The following is a 22,846-nucleotide window of genomic DNA, read 5'->3' on the forward strand; positions in this document are numbered from 1 at the left end:
TTATTTAAAAATATCTTTCTTTTTTGTTAAAAAAAATTTAAAGTTGTTTATGCATTTTCTTTATCACCTGAAATCACTTTTTCTTGTGTTTCCTTCCTGTCAACATGCACACATGCTTTTTTACATAGTGTACCTGCACTTTTGTCTTTTTAATATTATATTTGCATTGTAAGTTTTTTTTCAAGTTATATGGTCTTTGTAGTAATCATTTTTGTTGCTTACTCAATATTGAATTAATAACATACTAATCATTTCCCTTACTTGATATGTATGTTTTCCAGTTTTTCATTTTTGTTGATAATAATGCAAAGACATCTTGTGCATTACAGCTTTTCTTATTTTCAATTATATAACAAGGACACATGCTCAAAAGTATCGTTACAGTGTCAGTGAACTTGAAAACTTATGTTCTATGTATTGCCCTACTGCTTCCCAAATGATAGTGCCTTTTTTGATTATAGAAGTAAGTATACAGTCTCTTTTACCAAAAAGCAAAAACAAAAAACTAACATCTATTAAATGTTAGCGTCTTTCAGAATTATCATTTGGAGCAGCCTGGAATTTTAGTAGAGACTTTTTCCTTTGTAAATTCAAATTCTATTTTTAGCGAAGTAATATATGCGAATAGTTTTTTTAAAAAAAATCCAATAAGCCTCATAGTGTGACAGTGAAGAAGAGTAGCCTCTCGCCTTCCCTGTCCGACTCCACTTTCTGGCTCTTGAGAACCCCCAGCTCTTGGCTGTTTCTACTGCTGTATGCCCCCACATTGCCACACTTGCTTTTAGTTTGATTTTTTTTTTTTTCACTTTGTAGTTATCTTTTGATTTCTTTCTATGGAGGATGAGACTTTAACACTTATGGTTCCTTTGCCATCCTCTCAATATTGACGTAACACAAATTTTGTTTTTATCAATATGTAGCTATTAAAATGTTACGACTAAGTATTTTTCATAACCAAAGTCTTAAATTTATATTATGAATATGTCTTCTCATATTTTATATTTTTCCTGAAATTAATAACTCCTTTTTTTGTTTACTTTGTTTCTAATTTATCAATAAACAAATCTTCTTGATACTTTCAAACACATCAGATAATCCCACAGATGTGTGTTTTGCCCCCAAAAATCTTTCCTCTGGGAGCCTCCTTGTTGTTTGCAGCGTGGACTGGTCCCTCCCAGGGCCTGCTGCTCAGCCGACATCTTGGAAGTCCCTTCACTCTTCTACCCTGGGAATTTCTTTTGTCTGTCTCTGTTTCGTTGATTCTCTGATTGCCGGATCTCAGGTCCTCCTCCTTTGAGATTTATGCTCACTTTTAATGGATTCCTGAGGTGCAAGGAAGATACATGTTTTTGAGACCATGCATGTCTAAAAATGTCCTTATTTTGTCATCATACTTGATTGATGGTTTGGTTGGGTATGTAATTTTAGGTTGGGAATAATGTTTTCTTGGAATTTTGAAGGCATTCCTCCAAGGCCGCCTTACTTTCAAAGCTGCTGTGGAGTCCAGCACCTTTCTGATTCCCAGTTCTTCATTATGACCCCCCACCCCCACCCCCTGGTCTCTGGAAGCTTCCCCCCCCCCCCCCACCTTGGTATTCTTACATGTCTGTCATTCATTCTATTGGCCATGTGGTGGACTTTTCCAAACCAGAAAATGCATGTTCTAAAGTCCCCTGTGTTCCCTTTTTGGAATACCTATCAGTCAGATGTTGTACCTTTTGGACCAGTCTTTGAATTTTCCTTTTTCTCTCCCATATCTCTGTCTTGTAGTCTTTTTATTCTACTTTCTGAGGGATTATGTTAATTTTATTTTTCACCTTTTTTATTGGATTCTTTTATTAATACAAAAAATTGTAATTTTTTTTTAATTTCTAAAAGCTTGTTTCTTCTTTGAAGCTTCCTTTTTATGGTATCATGTTACTTCATTTGCTCTTATTTCTCTGAGGGTGTTACTTACATTTTTTGGTTGATGAAGTTTTTTTCTGCTCCCCACGTCCTATTTGTTTCATATTTGAAGTGCCGGCACACAGGTATTCTCTTGCATGTTGGGGCCTTTCCTCAAGTGTCCAGAGAACCTTCGCTTTGCTTAAATGAAAGATCCAGACACTTGAAGGCGGGCTGGGGGGGGTGGTGGATAGTTGGAAGCTCTGTGTGCATGGGTGAGGCTTGTAACCCGGGCCTTTTGTCTACTATAATTCACATCTGTAGGGTCTGTTCTCATGCCTGGGAACTTGGCTGTGGGAAGAGGGTGGGATCTTACTGATTGGGCTTTGACTCAGTCCCCCTGTTTTTAGTGGGGTGCCTCATCCCTGTCCTCAGCTGTCCTTAGAGTCAACTCTTCTAGATAAGAAATTTCCAGTCTCCTGCCTGGCTGGGGCAGGGTAGAGAAGAAGATATGGGAACCTAACTGTTCTTTATATAAATTTTCAACCAGTTCTCCTTCCTTCTGAGGTCACCTGGACCTAATTTCCTATTGACTCCTTAGTCCACAGGCTTGAATTTCAGCTTTGTTTAGATTCTTTTGTTCCCATTTGTTCATCTGTTTTCTGGCTTCGAGGATTTTGTGGCATGTCTGGTGTAGTTCTTGTCCCCTCTCATTTTTAATTGTCTTCATGCATTTATTTCATATTTTTATATTTATATCCATTTTTGTATAAATTCTTTTAGTGTCATTATAGTACAGTTTTAAAAGGTGTGGGGAAAAAGGCATGTTCTCAGTGTACCATGGCTAATGGAAATATCCAGTGCAGGCTCTGCTTTAGATTGGCCAAAAACAATTTTTTTCCCTTTACACATTTGTGGGATATTTATATATTTTCTGATGCACAATAATTCCTTTTTTTATTATATTAGTCACCATACAGTACTTCATTAGTTTTTGATGTAGTGTTCCGTGATTCATTATTTGTGTATAACACCCAGTTGATGCATAGTAATTCCTATTAAAATGTCTTTAAAAAATATTTTCTAATGTTTACGTATGTTTATTTAACACTGCAGATTTAACATCAGTTTCTATGAGTAGAAAATGTGACCACCCACTGGATAGTTTAAAGGAGTAATTATCATTTTTATTGAGCCACTTACTCATTTTTAAAAACTTTTGAGATAATTGTCGATTGATAGGAAGTTGCAAAAATAGTACAGAGATGTCCTTTGTGCCCAGTTTATCCCAGTGGTAGTGTCTTTACACGACTGTTACAATATCAAAATCAGGAAATTGATATTCGTACAGTCCTCACTAGTTTTTAAAAGACATCCTTTTACATTTCATATTGGGCAGAAAGTTTACATTGCAAATATATGAGACCCATGTGAAACTGTTTTGTCTTTCAGCAATTTTTCCAGCTAGTCAAATTACGAAAGCTTGGACTTAGTGATAATGAAATTCAGCGGCTCCCTCCAGAAATAGCAAACTTCATGCAGCTGGTGGAACTTGATGTGTCTCGAAATGGTAAGAAAAAGATTCCACTTGAATTGTCCATTTGTCTCTGCTGGTGCTGGGGGCGATTTTGAGTAAATATAGCTGGATAAATGCTGTTGGAGGTGCTTTTTCTGATGGATATGAGAAAGCTATGTATAAATTTGGGGATGAAGTTAATGCCATTATTGAATGGTTTAGTCAGCTTGTAGGTATTTACCAGAAATATTTCATAACACAGTTTTTAGGTGACCATTTTCTCAAAGTAGGTTCAGTCTGATTCAGAGAGTTGGAGAAGGGACTGGGAAATTGTATAACCCAGCCCCCTCGTTTTACTGACTGTGACACTGAGAGCTATTGGTGTGGTCATTTGTCCAGTGCTCGGAGCTGCTGAGGTGAGGGCAGCCATCCCGGGGGGAGTTTGAGTCCGCGGGCTGTGGCTTACTTGCCTGGTACGCTCGCTCCTGTGAGACCCGGTCTCCCTGTTGTGAACAGAGCAGCTTGTTGTCCGGGCATCTCTGTCAGGTTAATTATTTCTCAGTAGGCCACTGGTGGTTCTGCCCACTTGAGTTTGTGTGGCGTGTTTGTGAGTTTATTTTGATTTCCAGATTTCACGAGAATGATGAAGTGCTTCCTTTTTTATTTGAACATTCTAACGGGATGTTTATAGCCCATTTAACCTTTCACTTCTGAATGGGTAGCCTGGTTTAACCTCTTGTATTGTAGCCCTGACAGCATTCCTGGAGCGGGCCGGTCGCCCTGCCTGTGACAGCGTGCACGGTTAATTACTGCAACGTAAAATGGCAGCTCCCAGTGGTCCCGTCTTTAGTGATGGAGTTCTGTTCTCGCAAAGACTCTGCTGTAATTTCCTCGGGAAAGGCCCCGCTATAGTTGGAATTATTTATAAAAATGACGATCCTTTTCTTTCTCGCTCATACTACATACCTGTTTTGTGTTTTATTTTTGCTTTGCTACAAAAATCTACAAGTTTCTTCTCAGTGAACCTCAGGTCTGGATCTTTCTCATGTCTTCCACAGAAACTGCAAGGCTCAGATACGGAATTTTTTGGTGGGTCACTGTTATAAGACAGCAGTGATAATCAGTACTTGATTGAAAATGTGGTGAAAGAAAAACGATTTTACCCCCTACTTTTAACAGCTGTGAAATTTCTGTCATCTACCAGATTCCATGAATTGGAAACGGTCTTTAGACCAGGACATATGTTCTTGACATAGGGTCTACTTTTATTTTTCTTGAGAATTATTTCTTAGTTTGAAGGTAATGGAAAAAGTGAAAAAAATTATAATTTTTTTTAAATAAAAGATAAATTCATTTATTTAGTGTGTCTTGGAGTGGCTAATTTGGTTACAGAGGACCCAAATCTGCTTAGGTAGAGGGTATTTGATTATAAGGATGGGGGTGGAGCTAACATTCCAAAAGCATTGGCCTGGAGCCTGCATCTGACACCACCTGGGGAGTTTCATGGCCTCTCTCTGTCTTACAGCGTGTCTGCTTCTGCTGGTCTGTGCTCTGTTCTTCCTTCCTGGCTGATCTGCTCTCTTGGAACTGGCCTCTCCAGGCCCAAGTGGTTGTGGTCTATTTCCATGCACTTTTTGGCTTATGCCCCTGCTGTGGCATCTATTTGCCAGTGACAGATTTCTAAGTGAGGAATGGTTGAGCCAGCTCATCTTTTTAAGCCAAATATAAACCGGAAACTCCAGGTCCCTGGACACCCTAAGAGTCAGCTGCCCCACAACAGGGGTGGCAAGCAGGGCAAAACTTGGCCCTGCCCCTTAGCACAGATGCGGCTTCCCTTATACCTGGAGTGTGGCATGGGACAGGCATCTGAGGCTAGAATCGCCACTAAGGCTCTCCTATATCACATTTATCTAAAGTATATATCATTGAAACTGCTCTCCCGTGTCTCAGCAATTATTTCCGTTATAAAGAGTAGCTGGCTGTTAATTCTGCAAGGAAGCAGTGACTTAGGAAAATGGTCACTGAAATCACATGATCTGAAGAAATAGAGGAGCCATTTAGAAATTGGCATTAGAAAGGAAAATAAGCAGGGGTCCAGAAATCCTCAGGAAGGGGGAGAAGTACTGGCTTTGATTATTGGGACAGGGAACACATAGAGCGTGAAGATGCCCAGTCTGACGTGACCGGGTGCTCTGTGGAAAGTCGGCATTGGCAGCTGCCTGGTTTACCACTTCTCATGTCAGCTGTTGCTTTCCAAACATTCTTAGCTAGAAAGAAGGGCTACATGCTTCCTCCCGTGTGTCCCTTTATACCTTCCAGCATGTTGATGAAAGAAATTAAGCTTTTACCAAAGTCAGTGTCAGGACACAAAATGTTTCCTTTCCTCTTGCAGGTGTTGGGAGTTTTGTGAAGGATCCTGCAGATCCTGTCACCTTCTTATGAGGCTCATATAGAAATGCTGAGGGAAGTCAACTGCCCCCTTCTGCTATTGGTATAGAACCTTGCTCTGGCTCAGTAGCATGGATATGTGTTTGTGTATGTGTGTGTGGTGTGTGTGTGGTGTGTGTGTGTGTGGTGGTATGTGGTGTATTGTGTATATTGTGTGTGGTGTGTGGTATGTGTAGTATGCGTGTTGTGTGTGTGTTTGTGATGTGTGTGGTATGTATGTGGCGTATTGTGTGTTGTATGTGTGGTATGTGTGTGTGGTGTGTGTGTGTGTGATATGTGTGTTGTGTATGTGGTATGTATGTGGTATATTGTGTGTGTTGTGAGTGTTGTGTATGTGGTATGTATGTGGTATGTTGTGTACATTGTGAGTGTGTGTTGTTTGTGGACAGAGCAGAACAGGGTCACCATTTAGTTTAACCAAGAGGAACATGGGTCTTGAGCTATTTCCAGGTCAGGCAAATCTCACTGTTGCCTCTCATTTTTTCTTTTCTTGCAGATAAAATCACATTAATGTGAATTTCCTAGGCAACTGAGTAGGTAAATGAAAGTTGCAATATCTCTAGCCTGAGAGGCAGTGTGAAAACCCCTAGTTTGTATGGATACAGCCATTTGTGAGGGTTTGGCCTTATGTCTGGAGGCCTTGGAGCCTCTAGTTTTCTGTTGCTCCTGCTAAGGCTGCTCCTCCATGATCAGAGAGGCGGTTTTTTTGAGTCCCTGCCCAGTCCCTGAGTTGTAGCAGATCTACAGCCAGGGCTGTCTCTGTCATGGTGGGACCTCTATTGGCTTCCTTAATTCCTGATTTTCCAGAGAGCATTGCTTGACCACGGAGGAGGAAGGCAAGGTGTTAATACCAGACCACTGAAGTTATAGGATTAATGCTTGTCAAACCTGAACAGGCAATGAATTCCTGTAGGATTTTGCTAAAATACAGATTCTGATGCGGTCGGTCTGGAGAGGGGCTTGAGGTTTTGCTTTGCAGCCCCCAGAGGTTGCCAACCCTGTTGATCCCACCGAACATGCCAAGTAGCAAGATCGGAGCCATCACTACTAATGTTCCTTCAGCAGCTTCATGTGGTTATGAGCATGACTTTGCTTAGCTCCCAGCAGCCCTGCACCTTCTCACATGGAAGGTAGGAAATCTTCAGGATATTACTGGTTAAAGGGTAAGATGCTGTTACTGACCTAAGCTCGAGTTGGCTTTCATTCCAGGAGCAAAATTAGACCTGTCCTGGTGTTCTCTAGCTCAAGTGAGGGAGAAAAGACAAGTTTTATGTTTGTCTCCAGAAAAATCTGTAAATGAGGAGGAGAGAAGTTTTTACAGGCTCATGTCGTATGCCAGGAAGAACTGCCAAGACCTCCAAATCCTGACTTTTGTGGCTTTGTTTTCTGATATTTCAGGCACAAAGTCAAGGGGATTGTGTGTTGTATTAGAAAAGAGAACAGTGTGCTTAGGAAGAAAGAGAGTGGTGCTTGGAGGTTATATATGGGCTGTGGAGACTTGTTCTAGGGTAAAAGGAGAGAGGCTTGGGATGAGCACGGTTTTGCCCCCAAAATGGCTGGACGTGCTTGGCAGGCAGGGCTGTGGGTGGGAGCCCTGGCTTTGCTGCTCAGCACCGGGCCAACTATGGGCAGGCCTCTCCTGACTGTGGGGCCCTATCCTGGGAAGGAGTGGGGCAAGGCACCGCTTCATACAAACCCAGCGAGCGGCGAGGAAAGTCACAGATCGCTCATGTTCTGACAGCGGATTATTTTTTTCATCAGGCAAATAGCTAAAATAAACTTGGGATAAAAGAAACGAGGTGTTTTCCCGTGAACACAGATTAAAAGCTGACTGGAGTGTATAAAATTGGTATCTGAATATGGTGTTAAAATGCCTACAGAAAGCATACGGCCCTGAATTAAGGTCTGAAGCAGTTTTCTGTGGTAAAGTGCATATACTTTAATGCCTGGACTCTACGTCTGTTTTCTCTGCTCACTGACTTTTAGCTGTTGAGGGAAACGACCTCTGGATATGTAAGAAAAGGTATTACCCCATAGTGCTATCTTGCTATCCAGGAATCTCAGGCAGACTTTGTTAATGCATCATGCATGCTGCCTGAAGGCTTAGTAATTTGAATTTTATAGCCGATGCTGTAATTTGACTTCCATCACAGTACTGTATCATTATCCATTTAGTTCAGTTTTTCCCAAAGTGCAAGGCATACCCCACTGGTACCGCTAGAGATGATTTTAAGCCGAGCCGCAAAACAGCAGCTTTTAATATTGAGTCACGGTGAGAAAGTTACCATTTAAAAAAGAAACATATTCCTTTTGGTTTGCCTTCTGTGGAATTTAATAACACTATTATATTTATTGTTACATTTATCTTCTATATTTGGGGGCAGTAGTTTTTATTCATGTTGGTGACTTAAAGCAATTTGCTTCTTTAAAAATAAATCTCACTCAGATTTGACGAGGGGATTGAAAAGAATGAGGTAAATACTAAAGAACACAGGTGCTGTACCAGTGTGCCCAACATTGTGAAGGACAGGGATGGCTGGTGCTGACGAACCCCACTGCTTAGTCTGAGCATCTCATGCCAGAGAGCCTATGAATTTATTTCACTTACGGGGCAAATAATACCGCATACAGAAAAACACAGTCAGAAACTCCACACCCTGGCTAAGTACTTCGCAGACTTGAAGAAACTAAAAGATAGTTTTAGTACAGACCGTCACAAGCACCAACACAACACTTCAGAGTGAGCGGACGGACGGACTGTCTACCAGCAGGGTCATCATCCCACAAGGTCTAGAGGCTACACACTGATTAAATGCATGGGTTAGCTGTCCTCTGTCCAGCCACAAGACGCTGATCACTCTCTGTGGTGTGTGGCTGTGGGTTTGTTTAATGACATCCAAAGCCAGTTTTGAAGCCTACTGAAATGACCTTGTATAACATCAAGTCTTGATGCTTCTGAGTATGCCCTAAAAAAAGCTCTTTTTGGCAAAAGCAGTGAATCCAGTGTGCCTAAAAGTCTTCCTACTTAATTATGAACAGTTAGTTTTGTTTGTTTGTTTGTTTGTTTGTTTTTGTAATAACCACATACACCCACACCACAAGTGTGGCATGGGTGTGGCTTTTACCCATGCAGACTTCAGACTTACCACAGTCAAGCCATTGTTCTCGCATTTCTCACTGCCTAATTCTGGCCTAAGTTTAGCACTCTCTTTAGCATCCTGCTCCAGTGGCTGGACTTAATAGTACAGTAGGTGAGTTTTCATGTCACCAGCACTGTGGAAGTATTACAGGAGACATCCCACAAAGGGGAGCCCCATGGGCCACTCTGCCTCATGTCTGGAGAGCTGTAGGACACTTTCCAACCCAGAGCCTGCTGTCTCACTTTTGCAAGAACTGCCACTTTCCTATCAGGAGCCCTTTCTCTCATAGCTTGTACCTTTGCTTTGGTTAAGAAAGGTTAATATAGAAAAAAATAGAATTGCCTTTTCCTCATGTTTTAATTTCAGATAATAATAATAGCAGAGGTGGAAAGAAATTAGGCTTGTGTGCTATTTCTAATCACCTTAACATGCTACGAAGAGGTTTTTTTTTTTTTTTTTCTTTTTCAGGGAGCATTGTTGAAATGTGAAGATGTATAGAAACCATTTCAAACACTAAAAAAGTTGAAATAAACTTTACAAATATGTCCGTCTCCTCTCTTTTGGATGGGAAAGAAATATCAATGATATTTTAGCAAATAAAACTGAAAATCCATCACAATTTAATGTCACAAGTTGTCAGAAAGGAAATTCTTAGAATATTGTCTTTGCTCAAAATGTTTTTGGAACTCTTTCAGAATTTGTAGTGTATGATTTTGTATAGCCTCAGACTAGTAGTTTTACTTTTTAGCGTGGATTGGTTTTTAAAAACAGCCAAACATTTTTTAATGTCAACTTAAGCATTTAATGCCAATTTAGGCAATAAAGCAGGACACTGACAATCTTAGGTTACTCCAGATCTGCTTCAAATAGCAATTTCAAAAAGGTTCCATAAAACTTTCGATCAATGGAACCAGCTCTGAAAACCATGTATTAACTGCCAAAGGGCAGGCACACCTTTAAATGTGTTTTCCAGTATATCTGTTTTTAGAATACAAAGACTGGGCTTAGAAGTTCATGACCACGTATCTTCTAAGAATCCAGTATAGCTGCAGACAAATTTTTTAACATTTCTCTTTCAGTTCTAGCTGCCTTAAAAAAAACCAATAAAACAACCTAAGCTCTCTTTATATATTATATATAAACCATTATGGAGAAATGCTGCACAATGATTCCACTAGTGAAATAAAGGCTGAATATTTGTATTTTCAGATAATCTACAGAAATTAAACCTTTGATACCTTTGATGGCCATATTTGACACTTTTTGTACTTTTTTCTTAGCCTTTCTCCCAAATGTCTGAATCCTTTTTCCTGTCATCTAGAAGGGTCTCCCTAGGTTGCCTGTCTTGTACTTGCTTTGTCAGAATGTATAGAAGAGTAAACTATGGCTGTTTATTATGGTAATATGGCTTAATTCCCTGTCACCAGAAAAGTTGTGACTTTTATGAATAATCGTAGGTTTATATAACTTTCTCTCGCTTTTTTTTTTTTTTTTTTTTTAATTAGCAGGTTTGTAATAGAGATGGTAACCTTTGAATATACTTTTAGGTCAACAAACTCTTTGGTTAGTTTGAGGATCTCTAAATTCTTTGTCTGACTCCCTCTTCATTCATTCACTTGGTCTCTAAATGCTGGGCTCTGTGTTAGATGCCAAATTTTCCAAAACAGTGGTGGATTTACATAGAGATAAGTTAGGCAAAGTTAGAGAAGCAAAAATAATTGTTTTTTTTTTTTTTTAAATGGTTTCTCCTGAAATAAAACAAAACTCCAGCATGTGGGATGACAGTTTCTGTTCATTTTTTAATCAGGCAGTTTATGTAGGCATCACTTTGACAGTTTCCAGCTCTGAAAGTGATTGCACGTGAGCAGCCATATTGCTTCATTTTGATTTTGAGGTCACCTACTTTGTCATGTGAATCTGCCCTGAGCCAAGTGATGCGGAGCTTCTAGGCAGCTTAAGGCTGGATGGCATCTCTTTGTCAGTTTGGTGACAGAGACACGCTTCCATGAATGCAAATGGTGCTCTGAGTTTTTAAGCTAGAAAAGACACAAATGAGAAAGGGATGAGGGATCCAAGAAGGAGAAAGTGATTGAGGAGCAGTACTGAGAACTGCAGACTGAGGATTATATATAGAAATGATTTGGTTGTTAAATTAGTTTTGTAAGTATTGAGTAAATCTTTAACCTAATATATCTGCTCAGAGTTAATAATGAATTACGATTCTGAATTATTTTTCAGTTTGAAAAAGCCTTGGACCCTAGCCTCTTATTTTTTATGCTTACAGTTATCAACTCTAGCCCATAATAATAATAATAATTTTTTTTACTTCAAGTAAAATTTATGGAGCACCTACTATATTTGTGTAAGGCTTTTTGTCTTATTTTCCCATCCCTTAAGGAGGTAAATCTATAGGCACAACAGACTTATGTGAGGAACTGCACATAACAGCTGTTACTCTGTTACATAATAAAGTGCTGGGGCTGGCAGAGCCATGTCAGTAACTGACTGATTTGAAAGAAGCTTGAAGGAAGAATGGGGCTCTTTTGGTTTGAAGCGGAAATAAGGCAGTCTTTAAAAATTTTCATATTTTAGTTGTAAATTTGAAGGGAGTTAATAATGAATGGATTCCTCAGCCTAGTGTCATTGTTATTGTTGGAGATTTTTTTCAAATGTTTCTTACAGATTGAGAGTCAACAATATCATTAAAAATGCAGATATCTCAGTGTTTGTCTTCTAGATATTCACTGAAAATTTTAAGATTTCTCAAAAATCAAAACACCCAGTGTGTAAGAATAAGAACTGAAATTATATGAATTGTCATGGGATTCTTTCTCTTTTTATTGTATAGCTGACTATTACTGTGTTGTAAAGGATTTGTTCTGTCAGGTGAAATGCTAAGCTCTATGCAGGTGTCAAGACAGACTAACTATTGATTTAAAGAAAGAAAGAAAAAAAAAAAAGCCAAAATCTCAAGTGCTCAACACAATGAGGAACTTTATTACTGCTCAACTTACAGTCGGGGGCGGGGGGGGGGGGGTAAAAAAGGGGAGTGGGCAGAGACTAGGGAGGTAGGTAGTGAGAGGCTCTATACAGTCAGGGATCCAGGCTGCTTCTTGTAATGCTAGATCTCCACTCAACTAGTAGCCTCCAGGGTCCTCGTGGGAGGGGGAGAAATTGGGGGTTGGGGGATTGTGCATGGGCAATTTTATTTTAAATATTTATGTATTTATTTGAGAGAGAAAGCGAGTGCAGGGTGGGAGGGGCAGAGGGAGAGAGAGAAAATCCCCAGCAGATTGCTTGCTGAGTGTGGAGCCTGACACCAGGCTTTGATCTCATGACCCTGAGATCATGACCTGAGCTGAAAACAAGAGGCAGACACTTAACCAACCGAGGCACTCAGATGCCCCTGCATGGGTAGTTTTTATGGGTCATGTCGAGAAGTGCTCACTGATCACATGCTGCCTTAGTAAACACACACACACACACACACACACACACACACACACACACACACGATTCTGTTGCGGTGGCCCAACCTCCCGGTGAGTTATCCATTTATAGGAAATTTAGATACATGCCCATAGAGGACGAGGTAACCTGCCTTCCCACATCTGCACAAAAGTTTTTAAATGCAGGGCATAGATGAACATGATTGATAGCCACTGATCCTAATAATTAGCATAAAATCTATGCAAGCATGCAAGTATGTTTTTTAATTTGAATTTTTAGAAACTAAAATATATTTTGAAAATTAGAATTTTGTATTTGAGGAATGTTTGAAGCATTTGCGCTAGGCAAAATTAAAGGTTTTCAAGCAAGGAATCACCATCTCCAACAAGTTACTTAACCTCTCTATGCCTCAGTTTCTTCATCTGTAAAATGGAGATTATAATAGCACCGACTTCATAAGGGTGCTGTTACCCTTAAAAGACTCTTAAAAGTGCTTGGAACAGTGCCTTGTGCATAACGAGCATGCAGTGTTAGCTGCTGTAATTAATCCCATCATCGTCTTCCTGTTGGGCCATGGAGACCTGAACTAGCATTATGAGATTAAGAATGCAAGGCAGGGGTGAGGACACTGCAAATTTGAAGGCTGGAGTGGTACAGGTGAGGGACGTTCCCGCCCGAGGTGCCTTCTAGATGCTGGCTACCACGGCCAGGCATTGCACGGCCTCTTCACACCTATGTCTTGTCTCTCACACACACGCTATCCTGTGGGATGGGTAGAAGCACCTCATGGTGAATGATGAGCAAACTGAGGCTTGAAGAAGTTGTGATGTGCCCCAAATCAGACTCTTTCTTGTGGTGGGGCTGAGGTAAGAAGTCCAGAGGAGCAACCCTGATAATTATTTTGGGGGCATATTGAAGATGATCAAGGTAGGGCTGTTAGTTTCAGTCGATGTTAGAGAAAGGATGTAGACAATATTAGGACTAGGTACTCCCCAGATTCAGAGATAAAAATGGAAAAATCATTCGAAGACATTTAAAGTCCTAGAAGTCTACATAGTAAATGAATTTGGTTGCCTGTAGAAGTGGCCCACCTTAAGAGATGCTTTGTAAATCTTCTTTGGCCAGAAATGGAATATCATCAAATGAAAGATGTGGGGCTTTTTCTTAATAAGCTGCGATGTCACACTTCTAAGGTAATTGTGCTGTTTTGGCAGAAGCTCGGAATCACATAAGATTGGTGTCTTGCTAGAAATGTAGAACAAGGAAAGCCAAAACCTAGGACTGGATAGGATTTTTACCTTTGAAAGAGATTAGACAACACGAATGCCCCTTGGCAGCAGGAGTAGCCCTCCATTATTAAGAATTAATAATAGTGAAACACAAAGACACATTATTGGAAAACCAAGAGAACTGTGTGAATCTCTATTATCAGAATATATACTGGGTGCTAGTTCTGTACCAGCTGAGCACTTCCTGTGTATCAGCTCATATAATACCTTGTTGAATCCTCCAATCAGCTCCAAGAAATATACTCGTATCGTCTTTTTACAGATGAGAAAATGGAGTGTCATTAATAAGCCATGGGAATGTAATTTCTAGCACAGTTACTATAGGTAGTAACCCTGTACTACATATTTGAAAGTTGCTTAGAGTAGATCTTAAGAGTTCTCACAAGGAAAAAAAAAAACAAAACAAAACTTGTGACTATGTTCTCACCATGAGAGTTCTCATCACGAGAAAAAAGGCTTGTGACAGATGTTAACTAGACTTATCATGGTGATCATTTCACAATATGTACAGATACTGAATCATCGTGCTGCAGACCAGAAACTTAAGTAAGGTTATACATCGATTATACCTCAATCAAAACAAAATGAATCTTAGCGATTAAACACTTTTTCTTGGGCACATGGCTAATGAGTAATAGAGCTGGTATTTGATCCCAAGCTTGTTAGACTCTAAAATCACAGTTCTGTCTCCCCAGTATAAAAATTTTATATCCTACTGCTGAGAAATAATCATCAATAATGTTTTTTAATGTATTTTATCATCTTTTTCCTTTTTTTTTTTTTACCAGTTTCCTAAAATTGGGATTATGCAGCACATGTATCTTACTTTTAAAATTCATTTATTCTCATTATTGTTAAATACTTAAGTGTTTTAAAAGGCAGAGTAACTAATAACTCCTACCTTCTTATCTTTCTGGAGAAAATATGAACAGATCTATAACTTTAACACAACAGGAAGCTGTAGGTTTCAAAGGTAGGATTGGTGTTAGGTAAATAACTGACAAGACAGGGGAATTTCCAGACAGATGTGGTAAGTTCAGAGCCAAACAGAGTGAAGGAGGAGGTGAATAAGCAGTTTTGAAGTTTCTACCTGACTTGGGATTTTTGTGTTGAAAGAAATCAGGGAGGCACAGTTAGCCCCTACGGCCATGTAGTTACAGAAGTACATACGGAAAGAATGTGGGCAGAAGCAGACCAGGCATACGTGCTCACCTGCGTTTAAGGTACTGTGAAGCGGTTAGTTCTGTATTTACCTACCATATACTTTGTTTGTGAAGGTGCTTGGTGAAAGTACCATTGCACGTTAATACTTGATATCTTGAAGTATTTGACTTTGTCGTTCCATTTTTGTTTGATGGTGTTGCGAGGTATTAAAGAATAGGTCTTCTTCCATTCAGCTGGGCTGATGAGCGGTGGGTCAGGATGAACACGAGGATCTGAGCAAATAAGACAAACGTGGGGGGACCGAGCACTGATGACTTGACACATGTCCAAAACAAAAGCAGCCCAGAGCCAGGAGGGATTCCTGAGTTAACACCAGAGGGGCTGAGGAGACTGAGCCTTCACAGGGGAGGCCTAAGCTAAGAACGCGAGGCAGCAGACCTCTGGAGCGGACTGAGGAGGTCACTGGCATCTCTCCTTTCCTCAGCTGACTGACCGTTTGCATAGCAGCCTCTCTGTTTAACTAAGGCTGAGGAGCCACAGCTTGGCAAGGGGCTGGGCCAGCCTGAAGTTAGCTGTAAGTTGAGTCAAGTGCAGCGGGTGTGTGCTTTATCACAATTACAGGGAGCACCTTTGCATCAAGAAGTCAAGACTTGCTCTATGCCTCCTCACACACCTTTTAAATCATCACTCTATTCAGGGGCTTTGCACATTGGCAGTTAAGAGCAGGTAACTGTTGCTCTTCCTTTACGTCAAGGTCCCTGCCTTTGGCTTTTGTCATGGACTGCTCGGCCTTCGGGTTTGACCAGTTGGAGCATGGCAGAGAGATCTCCTCCCTGGAGCTCTTTGGCATTTTCTGAGCAGATGCTTTTGTCCTCTGGAGCCCTTGCCTGCTGCCAGTTGAATTTAATCTTATCCCCAAAATCCCTCCTTTCTGTGTTACCGACTCTTCTGACCTTCCTTAGGGATCCATCTGGGAAGAGATAAGCTCAAAGAAATGTTCTAAGTAAAGGCATCGGATTTCATTATGAAAAGCACAACAAAGCACTTGTGAAGTCTTGACTAGAATGTGTGTCTCACTGAGATCAGGTAGGTTGGAGCAAGAACAGAGTTTTAGCTATTTCTTGAATTTTTGAACCAGCACCAGGCATGTAAGTTACGTGCTGGGAGCTAGAGACCACAGGTCGGTTTAGTGATGGCTCTCAGGGGATTTAGGGTACAAGGCGGAGGGACCAAGGCCATCTGTGATACCAGGACTATGTGAAGAATCTCTGAGGATGCCCGAAGGAGTCTAGGGAGGGAGGGTCTTGATCATTCCGATCATTCCTGGGGAAGGGGATATTGAGAAGGCTTCCCCCAGGGAAGGATGACTCCTAAGCTCTGAGAAACAAGTAGCAGGTAGAGATAAAGTACAGGAAGGATATTTCTGGGCAGACGGAATGGCATGAGTGTGTGTCTGAAGGTTTAAAATAGCCTGATGAATTTGGGAAATGCAAGGTATTACTGGAGTAATGGCAGTGAGATCATGAAGGTTGTGTATGCATGGCTAAGGAATGTTTTCTTGAAAGCTGTGGGGAGCTGTGAAACGGTTTCCAGGAGGGGAGTGGCTCACATCTCACCCTGGCTCTCGCAGGAACATGGAGTTGATGGAGGGCAGCCTGGATGCAGAAGGCCATGTTGGGGATGGAAAGACCGGAGAGGGGAACGGGAAAAAAGGAGATGCCAGCCCAGGCATGCGGGTGACAAGTGGGAAGATTGCTGGATGTGGAGGGGTGGGTGAGGGAGAGGATAAACTCTCCCTTCCCACTGCAGAAGAGATGGGAGACATTAAAGAAAGCTCTGGACTGGAGGGGAAAGATGAATGTATTTGTGGGCATGTGGAGGGTGAAAGGCTTTGGGATATGTCAGTGGAGGTGGTCAGTAAGCAGCTGAGTGTAAGGGTCTGAGGCTTGGGGGAGAAATTTGAGCAGGAGATGAAGGTTTGGGGGTCATTCATGTGTAGGTGATGGTTGAAGCTACGGGCAGGAACGAGGTCACTCAGGGAGGGTGGGAGGATATGGTGTTGGAAGGGGGAGATGAGCATGCAGAATATTACTGTGTCAGGGAAGGCAGAGAAGGAGGGCCTCCTGTAAGACTCTAAGAAGGAACAGCAGGAGGATTTGTCAGCCCTGTTGCCTGATGTAGAAAAAGCCCAGCAGGAGAACAGCGAACAGCGCCATCACATTAAGTATCATAGATGGGATTGAGCTTGTGGGATGGAGCTAAAGCTTGCAGATGAATGGATGGAGTTGTCATGGCTGAAGCCATAGGCACAGGCTGTAGAAAGGCAGCACCTTTGCGAGCACCCTTGTTAAAGGACTGCTGAGAAACGGGAGAGCCACAGGAGCTTGACCAAAGGTGGAACCAAAGGCAGGGACGCACATCCAGAAAGACTGCAGCGTAAAATGGGCGGAACAGTCAACAAACGTGGACTGAAAAGTTTCCACTGGTTTTGGCACCTGAGGGGGTCATCTGTGACAACAAAAGTGATGTCAAAAGTGGTTTACAGCACACATTGTTTTTTGTTTTATACTTTTCCCTGGACGCTGAGAGATGAGAGGAAGGCTTGAAAAACACCACCAATCACCATTTCCAGGAGGAAGCAGCAGCTGTCAGTGTTTCCTGCTGGATCTGCCAGTTCTAGGGGATGTGAGCGGTCATGATGGTTCTATATGTCTTGGACAGCTGACTGTGATACAATTAATGGAGGAATTTCCTAACTCTCTGGTTGTAATGTGTACATGTTTGGGAATGAGCTATGCAGGCTTTGCTGCTGCCAGAGAAGCAGACCCAGAAGGCAAAAGGTGGGGGTAACTGGCCACCAATATTCTTCTTCTGGAGTCAGGCCATTAGCTAGGGCTAGGACCAGAGTGGACTCTGGACATTTTAAGCCTGGTTATTCCATATTCAGTATTGAAGACCACAGACAGAGTTCTCTCTGTCCAAGACCCTTTAATAATTGCCTGTACCCTGGTGTTTCCAGGTTTACTTCTCCTTGCGATTTAAAAAAAAAAAATTATAAAAGCAGTATACGGTCATTATAAAAACTCGATGGAGGCAGGTAAAGGAAATGTCAACAACTTGCCCTTTCGAAGTACTTCCTGACTTTCCCAGCCCTGGCTGAGGTTGCCAGTGTTGGGTGTCACACGATATTGGTCTTATTTATGATACCTCTCGCAGTCACTGGATTATGGATCATAGTGGGCCAAGACTGTGCCTCCCTTATTCACCTTACTTTCTGACACATAGGTGGTTCCTTAAATAAATGGATAAAGGAACAAATGAATGAATAAGTGAACAAATGAGTGAATCTCTTGGGCTTTAAGTGAATCTCTTAAGGAAGAGCATTGCTTCCGTTCCTTCCATTGTAATTTCAGAGAGAAACTGGCTGAGAGGAAAGCACCTATATTTTTGTCACCTTTTGATTTGTAGGAGGGCTTATTTTTTTTTTTTTTAAAGATTTTATTTATTTATTTGACAGAGAGAGAGACAGCCAGCGAGAGAGGGAACACAAGCAGGGGGAGTGGGAGAGGAAGAAGCAGGCTCATAGCAGAAGAGCCTGATGTGGGGCTCGATCCCATAACGCCGGGATCACGCCCTGAGCCGAAGGCAGGCGCTTAACCGCTGTGCCACCCAGGCGCCCCTGTAGGAGGGCTTATTATATGGATGGTACTGTGTGACAAGGGACAGGGTCTGTAGTCCCTTTATCCAGCCTGGAGGTGCACATTTCTTCAATTATGTGAATAAAGTTAATCTATTCAGAAACTGGTAGATGACTGTCAGGGGTGACAAGCTTAGCTCTTCCATGGAATTAGAAGGTGAGATATTTATAATGCATTTTAGGTTCTTAAAAAGGAGAACATCTGAACTTCTGCATTAAGTTCAGACAGTTTGGAAATTTTACTGTGCATTCTGTCTGTGTCAGGCAGTGGGGTGCTATCAGCTATATAGCAGCAGGAGGAATAATTCTGTCCAAGAGATGAGAGGCCACAATACGCCCCCAGAGATGTTCAGACTATGTGGGCAAAACCACATTTATAGGTTTAAAAAAGGGAAGATCAGAATGCCATGCTGATCATCAGACCGCAGAAGAAGGGGCTTTTCGGAATGGTGGGAACAAATATTCCTTCTGTCTCGAAATTTAGACTCCCGATTATGGTCTTCATTCACTTGGAGCAGTGTTTCTCCAGGTGGGCTCGAGACTGCCTCTGTTAGAATCCTTGTTAAAATGGCGTATTTCCACCTTACGTAAGGACTGCACAGTCAGAATTTCCAGGGCCGGATCCCTGGAGTTTGCATTTTAATCTCCAGGAAAACTCATATAAATTTAAACTGGAGCTAGGAGACTAACAGAAGAACCTAAACAGTTCCTGGTGGGGTCAAGATCCCAAATAGCATTCAGGCTAAAGGGATGTCTTTACAATATGACCTTTCTTAAAGCCTTCAATTAAATCCATAGAATAATGGCTCAAGGACAGGAAATGATTTTTTACCAGTCCAGAAATCAAGCGTCTATTATAAGAACTCGAATTACCCTTCAGCAAAACAAAACAAAACAAAACAAAACAAATAGTTCCCCATCTTCTAACCCTTTTCATACTAAACTTGGATGTAGGCCTGTGAGGCTTGCTTTAGGATATGGGAATAGAACCACACTTGCCATGATAGCTCATCTTCAGAGTGAGGTTCAGTTGAAATACAGAGTATATTTTATACTGGTCCCTAGGACTGAATTTTCTATAATTCATAGAAACAGCATTGGTTCTGCAAGATTTTCTCAAAACACTGAGTTACGAGAAACACTCAGTATAACTCAAAGAAAGAACTCCAGAACATTTAGCAAGTGTCAGTGCCGGAAGAATTTATATGCATGCCTCATATGATGACTACTTGAAGGGGATAATACCAATTTTAACGTATAAGTTCTGATATGTTTCTTTTTAAGAAGTTAAATGCATAGCATACCTTTTCTGTCAGTTGGCAATTTGTAATTTTTAAGCCTTTAAGCTCTTTTTCTACAGCATTTCTTTGAATCATATAAACATGTTTTTGAGCCCTTTTTAGAATACCTTTTGCACTCTGTTTTCTAGTTTAACTTCTTTTTTTAAAGGCCTACTTTTGGAAAGGTATGCTTGTAGAACAGGTAGAGGGATTTCTTAAAAATTTATTCTACTTAAAAATGGGAAGGAGGCGGTTCCATTAGATTGAAACAGTCCCCCTTTCCGTCCTCTCCCCATCTTCAACTGAACAACAAAACAGCTTTCCTTTGTCACGTTGCTGCTGTTTTATGTCCCATTTGAGGGACACAGCCTTCAGCACACACAGTCTTTACACGGTGGCTCTGCTTCAATCTAAGAGCAGAAATAGCTTTATTATGGAGGTAAATTATGGATGGGAGCCACGAGTGATTGTTAGATACACTCTAAAATGACCAGGGCCTCATCATTAGTGGTTCCTAACATGGCTGCATATTAGATTCAGCCCTTTTTAAAGTACTGCCCTAATCCCAGCCCAGGTCGATTTATTGGACTCTCAAGTGATGATTGGCCCCAGGTGGTTCTGACATGTGGTCAGGATTGAGAACCAATTAAGTTACATGCCTCCGTGTTTCTCAGAGGCAGCTTGAAGACCCTCTTTATCTGAATCTCCAGGAGTGTTGCATTAAAAAGGCAGATTCCTTCCCTGGACCCTAGATCTGGTGAAACAGTTGCTGGGGAGTGGGGGGTGCAACCCTATCGTCAAGTAAGTGCTCCCAGTGGTTGCTCTGTACTCTGAAAATGCAAATCCCCAGCCTCCGGGGCACTCAGTGGTTTTAGTAGACCTAGGTAGGGATGTGCATCAGAAAAAGATGGTGACAGTCGTTGAGAATCCGGTTTTGGCTCATTTATTTGGGCCACATGGCTTCTCCCTGCCCTTCTGGAAAACTGCATTGTTCACTCCTGGCCCTGCACCCGCTCATCTATTTTGTGTGTTACCCACAGTGATCTGAGGAGTCCAAATGACTCATTCTAGCCTCTCCTTGAGTCTGTCAATTCACAAACACTGTGCCTGGTGTGGGGGTGTGAGAAGAGAACACCAAGTTTAGTAGGATGCTTATTTCGGTTGACAAGAATCACAGATTCTCATGCAAAGATTAAGTATACTTAAAAAGGTAACAAGAGACAGGAAATCAAGCCCATGGAATTCATGCAAAAGAGGGGTCTGACCACAGGCCCTGATTTGCACTTGAGGGGAGGGAGTCTTATGGTCCACGGGAGATGGAGGAGATGTGGGGCAGAGATGAAGACTTAATTTTTGGATCAAGAGCATTCATCCATTGACTTAGAATTTCCCTAGAGAATTTTGATGCATAAATACCAGTCATTGTAATTTTGTTCCTATTAAATAGGAATAATTAAAATAAGCTGCAATTTTAAGTGAATGTTGAAGTAGGGGATGAATACAAATACTGTTTTTCAGTTTTTCGTATTTAGTTGCTGTTACTGTGAGGTTTAAGTAGACATTATTCAGAATTTTGTTCTGGGAGGAGGGCAAGTAAAAAAGAGTGCCAAACTGTCCACGTTTTTTTGTTTTTTTTCCCCTTCCCATTATTCTATGTGAAACCTAACATATACTATTCTGTAATTCTTTTTTACTTTTTGATTAATTTATTTTTATATTTGTGAATTGGGATCTTGTGTCCCAAGACATATTTGTGTTTGCTTAGCCAGAACTCTGCTGGGGAGGAAAAGCTGAGGCGTAAAGGTTATTTTGGTAATCATGGCTGGAATTAGGTGAAAGCCTTCTGGGCTGGGAAAGTTTTTTGGCAGCACAAGTTACCAAGAGTCTAAAATAAAACTTTGACAAAGGTCCCTCTGTAGCACCTTCCGTGGGTCTCTCTGCATAGCAGCGCAGAGGGACCCAAGTCTGCCTGTCTGCTCCACATTGTGCCTTTCCAGACACGGGGAAGGCTGCTCAAGCAGGAATTATGCCTTTGTCTACAAGGCGGGCTGCCTCCTGGGTGAGTCTGTGGTGGTTGGAATAATATGATAAATGGGATGATGCCTTTGAAAAAAATTTCCAGTTAGCATTTTTTTTCCCCCTGCACACCCAAGGGAACAGCTGTGGCAGCAAATGCAGGCTTGAATCATGCATTCATATTTAGTCTTGTTTGACAATCCCAGATATTTTTAAGCAGGATCGAGTCAGGCAACCAGCGTTACAGCATTCAAACTGTCTTAATCAGCCAGACTGTTTGGCACACAAGGACCTTGTTTTACCCAAGTAGTAAATAATTCTCAATGAAGCAATATGATGTACCACGTATGCCCAAAGTCACACCATTCAGTATTTTACTACAGCTTGTCAGCATCCCTTTCTACATGCTTGTTCTGTTCACCACTAGTTGTTTCTAACTTGCAGTGTTTGATTTCTATGTTTGGCCAGGTCTTGATCGGTGGTTTTTATACATAACAAGGGCCCTACATTCCATGCCAATATGACCCTCCCATTTTCCTTCTTGCCCTAATGCTGCTTTGCCTGCTACATGTATGGTTGATTTTTTGCTGAGAATATTTCATACCGCGATGACTTGTTTCTTTCTTAAGACCATGGACCATGGGATTTTGTCATTTGCCTCTGCTAGGGATAAGCAGCTCTCATCCATTGAGTCGGCTCTCCATTTATGGGCCTTCCTTCTCCCAGGCTCCTCTCCTGTCCCTTCCTCATGGCCAGGGCTCTGAAGTCCACACTCTCCAGGCCTCCCCTCCCTCCCTGCGCTGCCCTCCTTGTTGCCTTCTGGGCACAGATGGGAATGTGCTCCCACAGCTTTCTCCCACTCCCCGTCTGTCTGCCTCCCTGCTTACTCCACAAGTTGTCCAAACAACAAAAATCAAACCCAAACGCATGAACATGAACTTTTCCCTTGACCTTGGTATCTC

At 41.5% G+C, this 22,846-nt stretch overlaps 1 protein-coding gene across 1 annotated transcript in view; it reads left to right on the forward strand.

The window, feature by feature from the left end:
• The window catches only part of LRRC1 (leucine rich repeat containing 1), a 123,528-nt gene that overhangs the window by 45,085 nt on the left and 55,597 nt on the right, over positions 1-22,846 (forward strand). The window contains exon 2 of the mRNA XM_026507218.4: positions 3,337-3,454. Coding sequence (XP_026363003.2) covers positions 3,337-3,454 — 118 coding nt within the window. The remainder of the gene's footprint in view (positions 1-3,336; positions 3,455-22,846) is intronic.

The sequence above is a fragment of the Ursus arctos genome, unplaced genomic scaffold (assembly GCF_023065955.2).
Source record: "Ursus arctos isolate Adak ecotype North America unplaced genomic scaffold, UrsArc2.0 scaffold_29, whole genome shotgun sequence".
Lineage (NCBI taxonomy): Eukaryota > Metazoa > Chordata > Mammalia > Carnivora > Ursidae > Ursus > Ursus arctos.